Below are 20,191 nucleotides of genomic sequence, written 5' to 3' on the forward strand. Positions count from 1 at the left end.
CTCTTGCTGGAGGATTCTCTGCAACTTGAAGTCTTTAAATCATGATTTGGGGACTTCAGCAGCTCAGTCAAGGGAGAGAATTATTCCAGGAGTGGGTGGGTCAGCTTTTGTGGCCTGCATCATGCGGGAGGTCAGACTAGATGATCATAATGGTCCCCTCTGACCTTAAAGTCTATGAGTCTATGAGACACGGCGCACCTCCCCTGCCTCCTGCCCGCGGCAATCAGCTGGCTTGCAATGTTCAGGAGGGAGGGGGAGCCTGAGCGCTGTGTCCTCACTCCTTCCCCCTCCCTCCTGAACGCTGCAAGCCAGCTGATTGCCACGGGCAGGAGGCAGGGGAGGGAGGGGTTAGGAGCGAGGACGCGGCGTGTGAAGTAAAGGGGGAAGAAGAGGCGGGTTAAGGATGGGGACTTGGGGGAAGAGGTGGCGTGGGCGGGCTGAGGGTTGAGCCCACCACCCATGGTGCTTGCAGAGAAGGGGAAGCTGCCGCTGCTGCTGCACAACGTGCATCTCCTAGCCTACAGCACGTTCAGCCTCCTTGCCTGCCTCATTGTCTCCAGTGCCAGTGGGCTGTGCCTGTGTGGGGTAAGGCAGGGGCACCTCCCAACTATACTACTGTACTGTACGGCAAAAAAAAATTCCCTGGAACCTAACCCCCCCATTTACATTCATTCTTATGGGGAAATTGGATTCACTTAACATCATTTCACTTAAAGTTGCACTTTCAGGAACATAGCTACAACGTTAAGTGAGGAGTTACTGTATTACCCTAGAATAAAGGTTGTGGAAATAAAGGGGTCAACCCAAACCACCACAATTTACTACAGTCTTTGGTCAGATTCAGGCACATGTGAGAAAAAAAAAAATCTACATTTGGGTGCTGGAGTGCTTCACTGGATCTTCCATCCTCACATCCACCCCCAACCCCCCATGGGAGTGAAAGAAGAACGGTAGAATGAAAATGACAGCTAAAAGTCAGTACTGACCAAGTCTTGTAGTATTTTGCTCCCCACCTCAAGGTTGTTTTGGAATATGTGAAAGGTGCATTGTAAATTCTCATCACTACAATGGCAAGTACCTACATAAATTAACATACTACTCCTAAATATAAAGGGAAGACTATCTTGGAAATAAGTAAAGTGCATTTATATAGCACTTTAAAAATATTCAGCAGAACTCGAAGTATTGAGTGATACAGCTACACCTATTTTAATAATTTAAAACAGATTTCATCCTGATGGCATATCGATTTATCCTTGCTATACAAATATCTCCTTCTGTTCATTAAACTATACAAAACCTCCTTACTAAAATGGAATATCCATTATGATCAGTTACCTTTTTACATCTTTTCTGTTTAGTTTCCCCCCTCACATAATCAGTCAGAGGTCTGCTCTTAAAAAGACCAAACAAATGAAAAGTGGACCTGTGGTAATTATTCTCTCTCCTCCAAATATCATTAATAGACAGTCTTCCTTTACTTTTAAACACTAGAATTGCTTCCTTTATTGCTATTGTTTGAATTATGGCCAGCGTATGTGTGTTGTCTTGTTTCTGCAGACTGTAATTGTAACCCTTTTGGCTCTGTCCGTGATCGCTGTAATGACACAGGATTCTGTGAGTGTAAGGAGGGAACATCAGGGACTAAATGTGATAAGTGTCTGCTGGGATATATCTGGCACAGCTTAGGCTGTCAACGTAAGTAACTGAGAGCTGCCCTTTTCCTGCACCTTTGCTGTCTGTGCTTCTGTATCCCAGCATGTGCAGCTACTTAGAGTTGAAAAAGAGCAAAACTTTTACAAGCTTTAAAAATGCCTTACTGCCTGAACCTTTACGGATACTTCCAAATGAGGGCAGTAAATTGACTGTGCAGTCCATTTATTTCATTATGCTTTTAGTGCCCTCTCCCCTTTTCTGTGCTAATGCCTGGAGGAGCTTGTACTGAAATATGCAGATCTGTGTGTCTTGCCCGCTATCAATTAATTTGTGTGAGCTAAACCACAAGTGCAACTTTCCAAACTTAAAAATTCTTACTGAAAGACAAAAGGTGATATCTAAGTGTATTAACATATTTCTGTGACTGAACTTCTGCCTTTTTGAGTAACTTAAAAATCTGAGTTCATAAATTAAATTACATCTATATAATATATAGAGAACAGCGTACTAACTCATTACTTAGTATTATAGCACCTAAACCAAAAATACAGTCTAAACCAGAGTTAATAAATCTAAAGATTTTAACAAAAATAGCATTTAATATTAACTTTTAGTAGCCGATGATGATCAATATTTAGCTATACAGTAAGCTTCTTTTCTGGATAACACAAGCAAATGCCACACCATTACATATTGAGCTAGGGTGCTGCTGCTGGATTCTTTGTATTAGCTCCTTAATATTCTAATCTCTATAACTACTACTTTTGAGGATTTAATTCTACAAACGCTTGAACATCCTTTTATTTGTTTCTTTCACCTTCTCTCCCTGATTCTCAGCATTTGTGTCCCTGTCTCTCTCTCTCACACACACACACACACACACACACACACACACACACACACACACACACACACACACGACAGTTTCTGCAAGAAACACTTGCTCCTGGTTAGTAAGATCTAGAAACTCATGAAAGAGAAGAAGAAGAATTACTGGCATAGTGTCTTAGCTATAGATTCTAAAATACTCTAAAACCAAATACAAATGATATATCCTAAGATTACTTCGCCTCCTAAAATACAACTACGTGGCGGGGGGGAGGGAGAGAGAGACCTTGGTCTTCAAACAAGCAGACAACAGTTCCAAAGCGAGGAACTTGAAAAACTAATCAGGAATTGCAGGTACGAAGACTATAATTCCCAAAATAGAAAGTATCAGCTACTGAAGGTTTGCCATAGGCAGTCTATAGAGATGAATGACCTATTCACAGTAAACATTTTATTCAATGAATTTGGCCTGTTTCTACATTTGTGAATTATATTCACACAGATTTGATTTTAACATGTTTGTTATTCAGTAACTGGTTTATGCAAACATATTTGACAGCAACTTTCAAGGTTTTGAAATTTGGTTTCCTTCCTCACTGGAACTAAAACAAAATTTTTCAAATGCTTTTAAGGAAAAAACAGAATTGTGTCGAATTGTCCATTTTGAGACTGAAACCTGAGGTTTTTGATTTGGGAATCAGTGTGTCCCCCCATGCCTTGGTTCAAGTCCCTGCTCTGCCTGATTCAGAGAGGTCCAGGATGAAAAAAAAAAAAACCTGCAGTGAATCAAGCTGAGTAGGGACTTGAGTCTCCTGTATCCTAGCCCAGTTCCCTATCAGGCTATGAACCATGTAAGAGCTCAATTTCCTCATCCCTCTAGTGCTGGTTCACATAGATTATGACAACCTACTGTTGCTTTCAATTACTCCTTTAGCTCAAGTACCAGAGGTCTGTGCAGTGAATCTAAAGGTACAAACCCTCTTGATGAATTATCTGGGTGTCAATTGTGCCACATGATGGAATTTCTGTTTTCTCAGTTTGCTTTTTTTGAAAACCTAGGAAATTAGGCCCAATAAAGGAAAATTGAGGCTGCAAAGTCAAGCACTCAAAACCTTAATTTGCCCCCCTTCTGCATACACATTATCATACAGACTTTAATTACGTGATCATGTACTATTTTTCCATGGGATCCCTGCCTTACTCAGTGCACAGGATGGACTTGCTCCGGAAACGATACAGGAGGGAAGGAAAGGAGGCTGTTCAACCCCTGCTTAATTTGTTGCAGAAGTTGGAAGCTGTATAGTGAATGAGCCAGGGGGAATACAATAAGAGAAAGAATGATCTCATGATTAAAGCAGTTGACTGCTGCCCTGGTGAAATGGATTCTCTCCCTGCCTCTGCCAGAGTGCTTATGTGATTTTAGTCAAGTCATTTATATCAAACTTTTCTCACATGGTCAGTAATTGTGTATATCTTATTTCCTGAGTGCTTGTCCTGAGACCCTAGGGCCTGATTTGCAGAAGTGCTGAGCACTCACATCTACAGCTGAAGTCAGTGGGGAGTTGTGCTTTGAACACATAAAGAGCTATATAATGAAAAAGAAGGTTCTAGGCATCTCAGATTGGACACCCAAAATTAGTGGATACTTCTGACCTTTATCTTTCTGTGACTCAGTTTCACATCTGTAAAACAGGGATAATACAATTCCGTTATCTCACCGGGATGCCATGAAAATAAATTCAATAACATTTGTGAAGCTTTGAAGAGAGATTAAAAAGACTGGGATTGTTCAGCTTGGAAGAGAGAATATGATCAAGGTCTATAAAATCACGAATGGTGTGGATAAAGTAAATAGGGAAGTGTTGTTCACTGCTTTAAATAACACAAGAAATCAGGGGTCACCCAATGAAATTAGTAGGCAACAGGTCTACAATAAACATAAGAATAGCCATACTGGGTCAGACCAAAGGTCCATCCAGCCCAGTATCCTGTCTACTGACAGTGGCCAATGCCAGGTGCCCCAGAGGGAGTGAACCTAACAGGTAATGATCAAGTGATCTCTCTCCTGACATCCATCACCACCCTCTGACAAACAAAGGGGAGGGACACCATTCCTTACCCATCCTGGCTAATAGCCATTAATGGACTTAACCTCCATGAATTTATCCAGTTCTCTTTTAAACCCTGTTATAGTCCTAGCCTTCACAACCTCCTCAGGCAAGGAGTTCCACAAGTTGACTGGGCGCTGTGTGAAGAGAATTTCCTTTTATTTGTTTTAAACCTGCTGCCCATTCATTTCATTTGGTGGCCCCTAGTTCTTATATTATGGGAACAAGTAAATAACTTTTCCTTATTCACTTTCTCCACATCACTCATGATTTTATATACCTCTATCATATCCCCCCCTTAGTCTCCTCTTTTCCAAGCTAAAATGTCCTAGCCTCTTTAATCTCTCCTCAGATGGGATCCGTTCCAAACCCCTAATCATTTTAGTTGCCCTTCTCTGAACCTTTTCTAATGCCAGTATATCTTTTTTGAGATGAGGAGACATCTGTACGCAGTATTCAAGATGTGGGCGAACCATGGATTTATATAAGGGCAATAAGATATTCTCTGTCTTATTCTCTATCCCCTTTTTAATGATTCCTAACATCCTGTTTGCTTTTTTGATTGCCGCTGCACACTGCGTGGACGTCTTCAGAGAACTATCCACGATGACTCCAAGATCTTTTTCCTGATTAGTTGTAGCTAAATTAGCCCCCATCACATTGTATGTATAGTTGGATATATGTATAGTTTATGTTCTTATGTAACCCCATTCTCTTGGTGTCCCTGAGCCTCTGACTGCCAGATGCTGGGAGTGGATGGATCACTTGATAATTGCCCTATTCTGTTCATTCCCTTTGAAGAACCTGGCATTGGCTGCTATTGGAAGACAGTATACTGGCCTAGATGGACCATTGGTTTCACCCAGTAAGGCCATTCTTATGTTCTGAACACAGAACAGGATTGGAATAGTTAGTGCAGCAAATAAAGCATGAGGCCACATGCTGAACAACAAGGAGAAAACAAAACTATTGAATTGCTGTTCGACGCTGGAAACTTACATTGGCATAGCGGTCTCAGGGATGTGAAAAATCCACACCCCTGAGAGACGTAGGCATTCTGACCTAACCCTCGATATAGACAGTACTACTGCCTCTTGGGCAGCTGGATTAACTACAGCGATGGCAGAACCCCTTCCTTTGGTATAGGTAGTGTCTACACTGAAGTGCTATAGCAGTGCAGCTGCTGCTGTAGCATTTCAAGTGTAGACAAGGCCTAAATGAGCACTGCCCATCCTATGGACTGAATGAGGCAGGAGTCCTGTGGGGAAAAAAATATTATGTGCTCATGTAATTAAAGATGTATCATAATGCACATGCCCAAGAGGCAGCATTAGGATTAAACCGGAAACCTTATTTCTGGCATTTCCTACCATTTGAGTGCCTGAGTTTGCAACCTCAATTTTCTTTTAACATAGTGTTGGCATTACCTCCGATACCTTAACCTCCCAGCAACTCAGCTCGACTCTGAACTAGTCATTTAGGTTTCTTTACCGGTATACAGTAAAACTACACTGAGTTGATCAGACTCTGCTAGCACGGGGGTTGACACAAGTCCAAAGTACATAATCATCAATCTAATTATATATACATTCCCAAAAGAGAATGCCGTGTGCACATTTTATTTTACATCATATCACGCACTCTGTGATTGGTTCATTAATTTCTGGGAACCATACTCCATACGAATCATGAACTGTTCACATGCCACACATCTGCCATCCATTACACATTAATCACTACTCTACTATTCCCTTATCTAATAGTTACATATTTATATGTACTGTGAACACTGCTGTCAATTCATGCTTTGTTCACTGTCTCATGTCCTTGGTCAGAATAGACTTCTTCCTGGTGGTTTTTGTGTGTAATATGTAGTTAAACTAAATTTTGTTGAATCAAAGTTCCCGCAAAATATTTTTCAGGATATCTAGTTAAAACACTAGAAGACTGATATATTCAGAAAGTTAAAATGCAGCAAGGGATATTTAATAAGTTTCTTTACTTGGCACAAAAGAAACAAATACCAACGCTCATCTATTCAAAAGTCAGAAAAAACTTGTTTCTGAATGCAGTTGTCAGGGTTATAGGATGGACATCAGATTGCCATGTATTCAACATATCAAGCTGAGTACACACTGATTAAAATCCGCTGTCTGATATTTCAGTGTGCAGCAGAGGAGTCCGTGATCTAGTTGCTTTTGGAATTGGCCCATTTTTTTCCAATTACTTTCTGTCTGGAAGATTTTATTTACTATTTTCTTCTAGAAAATTACATGAAAACCAAATCACTGCACTGCATTATCAAGACTCTGGAGGGATTATTTGCCTGAGCATGCCAAGGGTGGTGTTGATCTAATTCCCTGTAACAGCTTTCTCTGAGCCATGATGCTACAGAAATATATATATATGTAATGGGACTTTTTCCTTTTTAAAAAAATATGGCTTATTTACAAAATTAGGCATATTTATGTTTAGGGAGCTTTCCCAGTGTGTAGTATTGAACTACTGGAGCCAGAAATTTGACCTGCTATCATACAAATCCATATTCTATGCCATGTCAGTTCATAGTGTAGATTTAAAGTACTAAAAAACATTGGTATACATACCAAGTGGATAGCATTCCACAGTTGTTAATCCATTTCTTTAAAAAATTATATACAAGGGCCTATTCTGTTTTATGGACCAAGGTGCTGCAATATTTTTTATAAATTAAGGTCCAGATTGTTCTTAGTACTGCATGGACACAAGTGGGAAGAAGGCATAGACACACCTAGCTCACCCCTTGAATCCCTGTTCATACAGGGGCCAGATACAATCTTGGTCCTTGCCTTCCAGATCATAAGTACTAACATTAGCAGCAGTAACCTCAGAGTTCAGGGATTCCACCACACAGACATAGCATCTAGCAGAGGTGTGCTGGTTCAAGGAGAATGCTTGTACTAAATAAAAGGGTGCAGCCGATGTGACTGCTTTGTGCCAATCACCCATTTCCATCTCAGGTGCGCGCACACACACACACACCACCTCCCCTCTTTCTCTCACTCTCCTCCCCCAAAGTCTAGGAAATGGGTGAAAAACAGTCTAGCCCTTAAGCTTGTTTAGAGTTTGAGAAAGTGACCCAGATTATCAGAGAGCCTTTTTTTTATTTTGCAATTCTAGGAATTAAATAATCTTGAATAAAAATAAATAAATACATACATACAAAGCAAGAAGACCAACCACATCTTTGCACATTAGGGATCAGTCCAGAGTGGGTTCTTAATGGCCTGTAGGGTGACCAGACGTCCCGATTTTATCGGGACTGTCCCGATATTTCCTTGTTTGTCCCGCGTCCCGACCGATGTGCAGTCGGGACACTGGACAAACAAGGAAATGCTCCAGAGCCCGGAAGTGCTCGCCCCCCGCCCCCTCCTCCCCGCATTGGCTCCCTCCCCAAATCCCTGCCTCTTCCCCAGGCTCACCATTCCTCCTCCCTCCACAAGCGCTGGAGGGAGGCCCCGGAGACGCAGGGGAAGCGCGGGGCCGGGGTGAGTGAGAGTCCGGCCTGGCCCCGAGCAGGTAGGACTCAGTCGGGCGGTAGGGAGAGGAGGGGGGCGGCCCGCGGGGCCAGGCGGCGGCTGTTCTCCCCCCCTGGGCAGCGGGACTCGGGAGCAGCCGCTGCTGCAGCTCCCACTGCCGCAGGGGGAGGAAGCAGCCGATGGCCAAGCTCGGCGGCTGCGGCTCTGGCGCCCGGGCCCAAACCCCCCGAGCCCGGGCCTGCTGCGGGGACCCAGCAGCGCGCACACTACGCGCGCCCAGCCCCTGGCCAGTCGCGTCTGGGCTGCTGCCCAGCTGGTGCAATCCCACGGCGGCCCCGGGGCGGAGGCATCGGCAGCCCAGCCCCGTTCGTTCCCCTGCGGGACCCGAGCGGGACGGGGGGCTGGGGCCTGCTGCCCCCACTCCAGGGCCGCCGCGGGATAGCACCAGCTGGGCAGCAGCCCAGATGCGACTGGCCAGGGGCTGGGCGCATGTAACCTGCGCGCTGCTGGGTCCCCGCAACAGGTCCGGGTTCGGGGGCGCCAGAGCCGCAGCTGCCGAGCTTGGCCATCGGCCGCTTCCTCCCCCCGCGGCAGTGGGAGCTGCAGCAGCGGCTGCTCCCAAGTCCCGCTGCCCAGGGGGGGAGAACAGCCGCCGCCTGGCCCCGCGGGGCGCCCCCCTCCTCTCCCTACCGCCCAACTGAGTCCTGCCTGCTCGGGGCCAGGCTGGACTCTCACTCACCACGGCCCCGCGCTTCCCCTGCGTCTTCCGGGGCCTCCCTCCAGCGCTTGTGGAGGAAGGGTGGGGGGTTTTTTTGCCCCGCCCCCCCCCCGGAACATCCCCCGCACGTCCCGATATTTGACTTGGGTGATCTGGTCACCCTAATGGCCTGTGATAAGAGGAGCCTGAATCAGAGTGGGGACACATCTGCATCTAGACAAAGGCACTGTCAGTTTTAAAATTAAAGCTGAGTGAATAATAAAGAGCATTTTCCACATTACATTTCTACATATATTTTCTTTTGCCATAGTCTCACCTCTTTTGTGTTCAATTACCATACAATTTCAAGGGATTTTACTTGATATATGCAGGAATATTTACAGAAACCAGTTTTTAATTTCCCCTATGCAAGGAGTTATGCTGGAAATGTTTGCAATCAGGTAACAGAAAGAATACTTTGGTAGTGATTCTTTCTACCAGTGACAACTTAGCAACACAGTTTGATCAACTCACAGAGTTACAAAAAAAGAGTTTGAAAAAGTCAGATAAAAATCAAACAATGGATACAGTTTTAAAAAAAACCAGCAATCTGCTCCCAGATATTCTGAGAGCAGGTAAAGCAGCTACTGCAATGAGATCCTGGCAAGCAGATCCTTGACTCGTCACTGAGCCCAAGGGGGGATTTGGGGAGGTGTAGAGGTCCCGCTCTGCAGATCTGATTACATTATTGTTGTGAAGTATTGGATCAGCTCTGTTTATCATCTGTTGATTTAACAGTACAAATCTTAAACAATTAGCAAGCATAACATTCCTTTCAGAAGTGTGGGTTTTCAGTCAGATACCTAATGTTAAACTAATTCTTCTTCGAGTAGATGCAGACGTGTATTCCAGGTAGGTATGTGCGCGCCTCTGGATCCGGAGATTTTGCCTAGCAGTACCCGTAGAGGGGTGCCTTGTGTCTATAGCCCTTCCCCTGACTATATGAGGCAGGGCCACCCTGACCCCTCTCAGTTCCTTCTCAGTACCCATCAGCTGGAGTCAGAGCTCAGTGTGGTTGTTGTCTCACAAACTCGCATTCATCCTTCTTAGCCTAGTTCATTGTACATAGTTAATAGTTAGTAATTAGTGTTAGTTTAAAAAAAAAAGCGAGAGTAGTGTTAGCGGTAGTGATGCCCTCACCAGGGCCCAAGCATTGCCTTTTCTGTGGAGTGGCAATTCCCAACTCCTACACAAGATGCTTGCTCTGCCTTGGTAAAGCATACCTTAAAGTGCGCTGTTCGATCTGTAGATCATTCAAAAAGAGGGCTCAGGGGACGCGGGACCTTCGCCTCAAGCAGCATCTGCTTGGACAGGCCATGTGGCCTGACTCAGTACTGAGGCCTTTCTCGGGTCACAGATCACCCTTGGAATGGCTCCTGAAGGAGGATTGTTTTTGCAGCATGGGAAATTCCCACAATTGACCTATTTGCGACCAGGGAAAACAAGAAGTGTCGCCATTCTACTTTAATGGGGAGGCTCAGCCTGGGCTCCATCACCAAACGCTTTCCACTGCAGCAGAAAGTTCAAGGTGGATCACCCCGATGTGGCCATGATAGCTGGTTCTTGGGCCTCCTCACCCTGTCAATTCATCCTCCCATACTGCTTCCTCTTCTTCCTGACCTCCTCACACAGGATTACGACCACACCCCGAATCTGGTGATCAGCTCCCTGCACCTTATGGAGGAGGTACTGCATAGCTGAATGAAGAAGAGCATTGTTGGAGGCAGACCAACTGTTCTTACTTAACAGTAGGAAGCCTTCCAATAAGATGGCCTATTTGACTAAGTGGAAGAGGTTCTCAGTGTGGTCCTTGGCCCATGGGGCCTATCTGGCTGGAACTTCAATCCAGGACATCTTGGAGTACCTGCTACACCTTCAAAATCGGGGTTGGTAGCAGTATTGGCATTTCATCCCCCTATCCAAAGGAAATCGTTTTTTTCCAATGCCACAGTGATGAGATTTCTGAAAGGACTTCTTTGCTTGCATCCTCTGGTCCAAGAGCCAGTCCTTTTCTGAGACCTGAACATGTTTTTTGCAGCTCTAATGGGGCCTCCATTTGAGCCCCTTGTATCCTGTCCACTGCCCCTCCTGTCTCAAAGAACTACATTCTTCATAGCCATTGCCTCTGCTAGGAGGGTGGGTGAGTTGCAGGCACTTGAAGGCAGGGCCTCCTTACATGCAGCTCTCCAAGGACAAGGTAACATTCCAATTACAGTGGAAGTTCTTATCCAAGATGGTCTCAGTTTCATTTGAACCAAGCGGTGTATTTCCCTGTATTTTTCCTTAAGCTGCATTCCTCTCCAGAGAAGCAACGTTAGATGTTAGATGCTGCCTACCCTTTTATCTGAACAGGACTGAATAGTTGCAAACAGGAAAGGAGAAGCACGAATCACATGCAGACCACATGAAGGGACAAGCGGTCTCTGCGCAGACCATCTCTAGATGGATAATGTCTTATAACAAGACAGTGTATGAGATAGCGTGGGCTATGCCTCCTCAGCAGATATTGACTCATTTCAATGAGAGCACAGGCTACATTGGTAACATTCCTCAGTGAGACATTTCCATATTGGACATTTGAATGGTGGCCACATGGTTGTCTATACATAGGTTTACGCAATCACTGCTTCTTCCAGAACAGACACTAACGTTAGAGAAGTGGTCCTGCAATTCCTACTCACATAGACTCCAAGCCCCACTCCAACAGGGGGTGCTGCTTCTGAGTCACCTACCTGGAATACACGTCTGCATCTACTCGAAGAAGAAAGGTTACTTACTGTAACTGGTTCTTTGAGATGTGATGCATAACCCGCCCTCCGTCCCCTCTGCATCGGAGCCTTACCCTGGATGTTCAATGTGAAGGAACTGAGGGGGGGAGGCAGTGTGCCTCATATAGTCAAGGAAGAGGCGATACACACAAGATGTGAATGCTGCCCGTCTACAGATACTGCTAGGCAAAAGCCTCTGGCTCCGGTGTGCAGGGCACAAAGATGCCTACCTGGAGTACATATTTGCATCACATCTTGAAGAACCACAATTACAGTAAGTAGCCGTTTCATATAGTCTTTGATTTTGCTCCTTTTTCCATTCTTTAATAATTTTCATTAAGGCAGGCAGAGGATTACACTTAAATTCTCATCTCTGATGTTCAAACTATACAAACTGCTTGCATCTGTCTTGTAGACTGAACTTATGTCATTCCATAGAATGCTAGATTATTCTGTCAGTATGCCTTCTATATATTACCTGATTATTTAAATATAAATAAGCTTCTTTTATTGTCTGAATTTTGCCATGAGTTACAAGCGTTAGCAGCTAAAGCATTTTATGAAAATCATCACACAGGATGAATTTCCAGAGAAAATCAAACATGAAACCATGAGCCAATGAATTATATAAACATTGCTTGTAGGAAGTTAACATTTGCAATTCAACAAAAAAATCTTTTGCTACTGAGAACTTCCAAACATGTCATTCTTAAAAGACATATTACAGCCTTCTGTTCTTTCTAAATAGTTGAAATAAATAAATGCAGTTGTCCTATAGAAATCTCGCCTGCAGGGATACTTAACATGTATATATCTGTGTAGGAAGATACACATTGTACATCACCCTAAATACATATACATGAATTTTATGCATAGGAGGAAGTTATACTGAAGAGGAAGAAGCACAGAATTCAGAATCAGGAAGCCTTGATTTCTAATGCAGCTCTGACATGGTCCTGCTATGTACCTTGGGCAAGTCACTTACCCTCTCTACTTCAGTTTCTCCATCTATTATGATGGAGATAATATTTACTAACCTACCTCACAAGCCTGTTGTGGTGGTTCATTAGGTAGTGCTTTGAATATATCAGACCAAATTACACCAGTTTAAATTCAGAGTAACTTGACTGAAATCAATTCAGAATCACACTGATGTCCCAAGGAATACTATTATTGAAACATGTAAGGATGTGCAATCCAAGAACAAACAAGGCAAAATTATAAATCCCCACAGAGGTATTGGGTCAGATTCTCAGATGGTATAAATCAATGTACTTCAGTGGAGGTCTATCAGTTTACCAGCAGAAAATATGCCTCATAATTCCATACAGCCCCCTATCACTGTGGATCTTTAAAGACAGAAAAGACAAGATCCATACCTTGGTTCAGGCAAATATAATATATGGGATAACTATACAGTTGCAACAACATATAAGGGACAAAAGCACTTAGGTCAAAGCATGGTTTCATGACAGAAGCGTGTTTTAGTGTGGGATTTGATTTGACGAGGGAAAGGGAGTGTGCTTAGCATGAAGAAGGTGAGAGGATGTTTCAAATGTTGAGATTGCAGCATAGAATGTAATGAAATCAGTGGATATATATTGGTAGCATTGGTAGTGCTGGCATAGGCTAAGGAGCGGTGCCGAAACAGCATTTTCCACTCTACAATGATTTTGTTAGCAATCTACTCTGACCTACAGAGAAAGTGGCATTGATGGGCACTGGAGGGAATTGTGTCTGCTCCTCTCCATGGAGGAAAGGTTTCCATAACAACACATGACCAAGACATTGGTTGTAAACACAGTGGTCAACAGCTAGTGATGTCTACGGGCATTTTGAAGAAAGTCCCAGGAAGATGACAGCCCACAAACAACTGGAGAGGGAACAGAGTAAAGAGTTTGCATCACACTGCTAGGCCATTGGGTTCTAGTGAGCAATAACTCTCCTTTTAAAAGGGCTAGTGTGATTACCTGGTGTATTTTCCCCCAAAATCAGAGCACATTATACATGGACAGCATTTATAAAACCACAGCACCAATCTGGCCCTTTAAGAAAGGGAAAGAGCTCCCTTACCATCATGATGCTATGTTTTTTTCTACTCCAATTGCCTTCACAAAGGTGTCAGCTTTCAGGTCTTTCAGCCTTACTAGGGTAGCAACTATTTTTTTCGGATTCCATCATATGGTTATCAGTATTGTCAGCTGTCAAGCTAGCTATTGGAATTTTGACCAAACTAACTCAATCCATTTTAAGTGGTCGAGAAGCAAAATGCAAAAAATAGGGAGGCTCACAAGACCTAAATACTGAAAAAAGTTAAAATACTAATTTAATAAAAATAGGCAGTGCTGCAGGAATTATATTGTACAGACGGGAAGTTATTAACCTTTTATTGAATACTTACATAGTATTACAGTAGAACCTCAGAACTGACCAACCACACACCTCATTTAGAACTGGAAGTACAACAATCAGGCAGCAGCAGCAGCAGACCAAAAAAATAAAAATAAAAAAAAGGCAAATACAGTACAGTACTATGTTAAACATAAACTGCTATAAAATAAAGGAAAAGCAGCATTTTTCTTCTGCATAGTAAAAGCTGTATTAAGTCAGTGTTAGTTGTAAACTTTTGAAAGAATAACCATAACGTTTTGATCAGAATTATGAACATTCCAGAGTTATGAACAACCTCCATTCCCAGCATGTTCATAACTGAGTTTCTACTGTATATGTAAAGAGCCAAAATAAATCATGCTGATGGATATAATAGCAGTGCATTTCAAAGCAGCACTCTTTAAAGAGTGTGCATACAATTTTTTGGTTCATCAGTTTTTGTTGGCGGTGTATTATGGAAGTTTTCTGCATATCTAAATATTAGGAAATTCATAAAATGTTAAAGTATCCTATTTGTTTTCTTTAGTCAGTATAATTTTAAAATGGTTAATATTTGATAGGTTAATAATAAATATTTTAATATAGTATATTGCAGTCAGGAGTAGATCAAAAGGAGATACAAAGTAAGCTCCAAAAGATAAACTTTTATTAGGCACATGAAATAGAACATAAAGCTTGATAGCAATTACCATTTAATCTATTCATGTTTGGAAACATATTGAATAGGAAGCATATAACTCAGTTAATTGTTATGAATTATTAATTGTTCATTTCAACTGTGATGAACAGGGTTGCTCTTATTGTGAAAACCTGTCATGCTTCTCTTTTAAACCTACTCAGTGGCCTTAACCTTTGTGTAATTTGCTTGCTACCATTTCATGAGAACAAAAAGAAAAGATCCATTCAACCAGTACTGAAGTTTTGATCACATGGGTCTAAAGGGGACAATATAGGTTGAAATAAAACAATCGTCATGTTTAATTAGAGACAAAAAAAGATTATTGACCTGAGTTAATCAAAGGTACTTGACATTTCCTTGCCATCCATGTTATTGATGCAATACTGACACAAGTACACACTAACATGCACAAATATTTCCATCAGTGCCTAATGTCGCCAACAAGATTTTCCTGTTCATGATAACACTTGTGTGAGAACCAAAGGTTAATTTAAAGTGGGTTGTAGCCCACGAAAGCTTATGCTCTAATAAATTTGTTAGTCTCTAAGGTGCCACAAGTACTCCTGTTATTTTTAAAGGGAGCTGATTAGGCTCCTAGATGGACTGGCTGACCTCCAGCTGATTCTGAAAGGTTCTGGACCATATTTCTTATTGAGGAAATATGACATTTTATGAATGTTAATAAACAAATAAAATCAAGAAAACATATCACTATAACTAAACTGTTAACACTCCTAAACTTAGAATTAAGCAATACAGTCATCAAGTTACAATTAAGGTAAAATCAACAAGTTAACAGTAAGATTGGATTAGAATTAAATCATCAATTTAGTCAAATCTTCAAATTAATACAGCAGATAATCAATCCTTATAAGTCCCAAAACCAAATTATAGAACTTTCCCTGTGGCACTACTATAAAAATTTAACTGGTTTTATATTTAATATTAAAACCAAATTGTAATGTAATATCTTAAATCACAACCTCACAACCAGTGAAAGCTTAAGTGTGTTTTACTGCAATGTGATGGCTAACTCTTTTCATTCCCTACAATACTGACAATGGAAGCCTTAATAGGACCCTTTGATGAGCAGAAGTTTAACAAATCTTACTTAACAGCTTACAGCTGACAATTTAAAGGTTTTTTTGGAGGCTTGCACAGAATGAAGAACACTCGTAGCAAGTATTTTTATGAGGTCTGTTTATACCTGGGAAACTTTCTTACTGGTGCCTTCCCTCTGTGGATTTTACAAGTGCTCACACACACATGCATGCAGACAACCACCCTTCCACATCCTAAATTAATAAAAGGTTGGGATGTGTCTCCATTAATAAAACAAAGGACAAAAATAGCAAAAGGATAAATAATATACTTAAGATAATAAGGGTTATTGCTTCAGCATTCAGAGTCTATTGATTCACATGGTGTAGGAGCTGGATCTGGAGTGACAGTCAAGAAACTATATGGTGACGGGGCTGGAACAGTGCTTCATGTTAGTGGGGCCTTTCAGGTGCTGGGAGACTTGTCAGAGACTGGCGTAACTTGTTCATTGTTGCCTTCCTGTTCCCCTCAGGAGGCTCTCCTCAGGAATCAGAAGCATCAATCTCCCCTCAAGTCCCACTTCAGGAAGCATTTAAAAAAAATATTCATTGTTGCACACCATATGCACTGTGGGCTTGTGACCCCCAACATAAAAAGGCACAAGCCTGGTTTTGAGGTACTTGCCATAGCCCCTGCTCCTTTTAGGGTGACACGAACATCTGCCCCCAACTTGTAGGGGAAAGAGCCCTAAACATCCTATAAAAATAACGAGTTGCAGAAGACCTCAGAGAAAACACCAACCACTCAACATGCATCCATCAGCAATACTAAAAATTAATATGGACATCTCATGACAGATGTCACCATCTTTTCTTGCAAACAAGACAATTTGGCAACCATCATCTTCTAAAACGGTGTCAGAGGTTACACAGCTTGTGTCTGGAATTCCCATTGTAGAGCAGCAAGTTACTTTAAAGCTTATCAAAATAACCCATTTAAAATAGAAATAATTAAAGTTTGTACAAGGTCTGTATTCTCATATATGATGTTTCTCTCACACTTAAGTGTTCAAGTGTGCAAGGTGCTGAGGGCCTCCTGAGATGAGATGAGCTCCCTTCAATTCTTGCTGAAGCCAGTGTTTTTACACTTAACATTATACTTTTTACATTCCTGCAGTCTCCAAAAGACACTATCTGGACTAGTTCACCTGAAAACTGAATGGTTTGCAATTGGCTTTTTAAGTTCTTTTAAGTTCAGGAGGCATAACTAATGTTACGGTGCATTGACTACTGACTGGACTTGAACATACTAAAAGGATGTAGTCCTTAAGTATCCAGCAATACCTTTCCCAGGCAGATTCTCTATACAGTATATTTATATTGGGCCCAATACTGCGGTACCTGAACAGTTGATGAACCATATTACTTCCATTTTGGGCATTTTCTGAGAGACTTTGGACTTTTTCACCCATGCACAATATGTTATGAATACCCAAAAAATCTTCTGAAACTGAATACCTATTTTATTAAATCTGAGCTAAAGGATTTATTTCTTGGTGTCAGTAGATTAACTACTTTATATATAAATGATCTCCTGTAAATAAATGAAGGCCTGTCATTATTTGCTTCCTTTATGGAACACAAGAGATTAACTTTCACATATCCTTATCTGATTCCTACCTCAATGTATTTTCCCCAGAACCCCTATCTAAACCAAACTATTTTAAGGACTTGATTCTGAAAACCTTTACTCATGCAAGAAGTCTGTCTAACTACAAACTCATTTGGGCCCCAGTACCTGAGCACCTTTAATGAATGCATCATCACAACACTGCGCTGAAATAGGCACATTAGTAATCTCATTGACTAAGTTTTGCTGACAGTTAAGCATGTGAGTGTTTTCAGGATCAAGGCAAAGTCACACAGAAATTCAACCACAGAACTGGGAACCAAAGGCATATCTCTTGAGTGCCGGAGTCCAGTGTCTTCACCAAAAGTCTCATAGATTCATAGACTTTAAGATCAGAAGGGACTCTCCTTCAGAAGGGACTCTCTTCTCTCCCTGGTATTTATCCCTCTGATGTATTTACAGAGAGCAATCATATTTCCCCTCAGCCTTCTTTTGGTTAGGCTAACAAAGCCAAGCTCTTTGAGTCTCCTCTCATGAGGTAGGTTTTCCATTCCTCTGTTCATCCTTGTAGCCCTTCTTTGCACCTGTTACAGTTTGAATTCATCTTCCTTAAACATGGGAGACCAGAACTGCATACACTATTCCAGATGAGGTCTCACCAGTGCCTTGTATAATGATACTAACACTTCCCTATCTCTTCTGGAAATACCTAGCCTGGTGCATCCTAAGACTGCATTAGCATTTTTCATGGCCGCATCACATTGACAGCTCATAGTCTTTTTATTGGTTGATCACAGGATGACTATCATTCTTCCCATGATTTCAGTGGAACTCTTCATCTAAGTAAGGACTACTCACATGAATAAAGATTTGCAGGCATCCATACAGCACATACTTGTTAAAATGTTCTACAAGATATTAATAGTATTACCCCCTTTCATTTTCTTTCATCAATATGATTTCAAGATACACATCTGTTGATTACCAGTTACTGTTTTCTTACATTGGACCAAAGTTAGTGGCAGAATGACTAAAAGAGACTTCACTGGAAGCCAGATCCACCTTCACTACCATTATCTTCTCTTATAAAGAAAATAATTAAATCAAAAATAAAACCTTAACCTATGATCATAAGATGAGAAGGGGATGATGAGTTACAGTACAGTACACTACATTACAGAAGTTACAGGATTTCTACAGAGAAAGGGAAGGAGATAGATTGATTGATTATGAACCTATTACTGGAAATTGGTGCTTTTTGAAGATCACTAAAGACAAGTCTACACTACTGACTTATATTGGTATAACAGGGGTGTGGATTGAAAAATCCACACCCCTGAGCGATGTAGTTATACCCCGGTGTAGAAAGCGCTACTTCGGTGGGAAAGTTTCTCCCATCAACATATCTACCACCTCTCACAGAGCTGAATTAACTACAACGGTGGGAGAAGCTCTCCCATCAGCATAGGAGCATCTTCCCTTAAGCGCTACAGAGACTGTGCCGATGCAGCATTTTAAGTATAGACCTGCCCTAATAGTTGAGATCAGCTTGGTAAAATACATTAAAGGAACAGTCCTCAAATATCAGGTATCTCAGTTTATGTCTGGAGCCCAGTAAAGGGTCTGCAGTGTTTAACGCATTGTGTCCAAAGCCATTTCTTGCTGTATGATTACACATTGGACAGCTACATGTTTATAGATGCTATTCTTTCTTTCCAATGATTATCTGTGCCCTCTTGGTGGACCAAACTCTGCAGATAGTATTTCAGAGCAGCATGTTAACATTCACACAAATGCCTACCCACTGAAACTAGAAACAGTGTTTAGATTTATATTTCTATTATTTTAATGATCATCCATTGGGTCAATTTGACCCTACCGGTTCTTTCCCACTTTTCAGACAAATATAAAACCCAACAGATTTTCCTGGTCTACAAAGAACAGAAGCACGAAAGCCAGATCTTAATACTCATTTATGAGCGAATAAACTAAAATATTGATCTGCTCTGGGGTGCTTGAATATAAACTGCAAACGTGGAGCTGGTGTTTCAAAGCTACAGAACATACACCCTGAAGCTGCAGCTAAGCTGCACTTCAGTACAGGGAACACAAAGGTGGTTTTAAGCCACATTTACTTTCCATCAGTCGGCCATCCTGTTCTTGGTCTGGTCCCTGCTTAAATTAGAGCAACTTTAAGACTTCTTTAATGGACCCACAGAGTCATTCCAGCAGCACCTCCCTTTATGGGGGGACCCTTCACTGACTCGTTGTGCTGGCTTTAGGGCAGCTTTGGAAAGCAGTGCTGAGCAGCCCTAAGGGAAGCACTGGGCCTGTAAGCTAAAGAGCCACAGGCTACCTGACAGGTGCTCACCATTTTCAGTTTCATTCGCATTGACAGGCAACAACAAATAGAAACAGCATCCTCATTAAAAGGAAACAAAAAAGTGTCCACAGGAGACAGTTCAGCAGGGTGTACTGATAACGAGATGCTGCCTCAGAGTTCTCTGAATATTGTACATATTTTAAGAAGAAAATGAATTTCTCTTTTAACCCAAAAGATCCTTGAAATGGAACTCTTACTTTGAAAACTTTAGAGTTTTATTTCCAAGGGAGGAAAAGAGCTTCATCACATGTAGCTCTTCCTTTCAAGAACTAACACTGAATTTGGATAATGAGGCTATAGAAACTGAATACTACAGTGAGGACAGGTTCATATCACAGGGTCCCAAACTGCTTCCACTGGCTAACCTCCTACTGACTTCAAGGAGAGCAGGACTGTGCTCACAATAGGATGTCAACTGGAGTCACTAGTGCAA

At 41.9% G+C, this 20,191-nt stretch overlaps 1 protein-coding gene across 1 annotated transcript in view; it reads left to right on the forward strand.

The window, feature by feature from the left end:
• Window positions 1–20,191, forward strand: part of NTNG1 (netrin G1) — a 227,022-nt gene that overhangs the window by 183,920 nt on the left and 22,911 nt on the right. Inside the window, exon 6 of the mRNA XM_065409665.1 lies at window positions 1,561–1,698. Coding sequence (XP_065265737.1) covers window positions 1,561–1,698 — 138 coding nt within the window. The remainder of the gene's footprint in view (window positions 1–1,560; window positions 1,699–20,191) is intronic.

The sequence above is a fragment of the Emys orbicularis genome, chromosome 8 (assembly GCF_028017835.1).
Source record: "Emys orbicularis isolate rEmyOrb1 chromosome 8, rEmyOrb1.hap1, whole genome shotgun sequence".
NCBI lineage: Eukaryota > Metazoa > Chordata > Testudines > Emydidae > Emys > Emys orbicularis.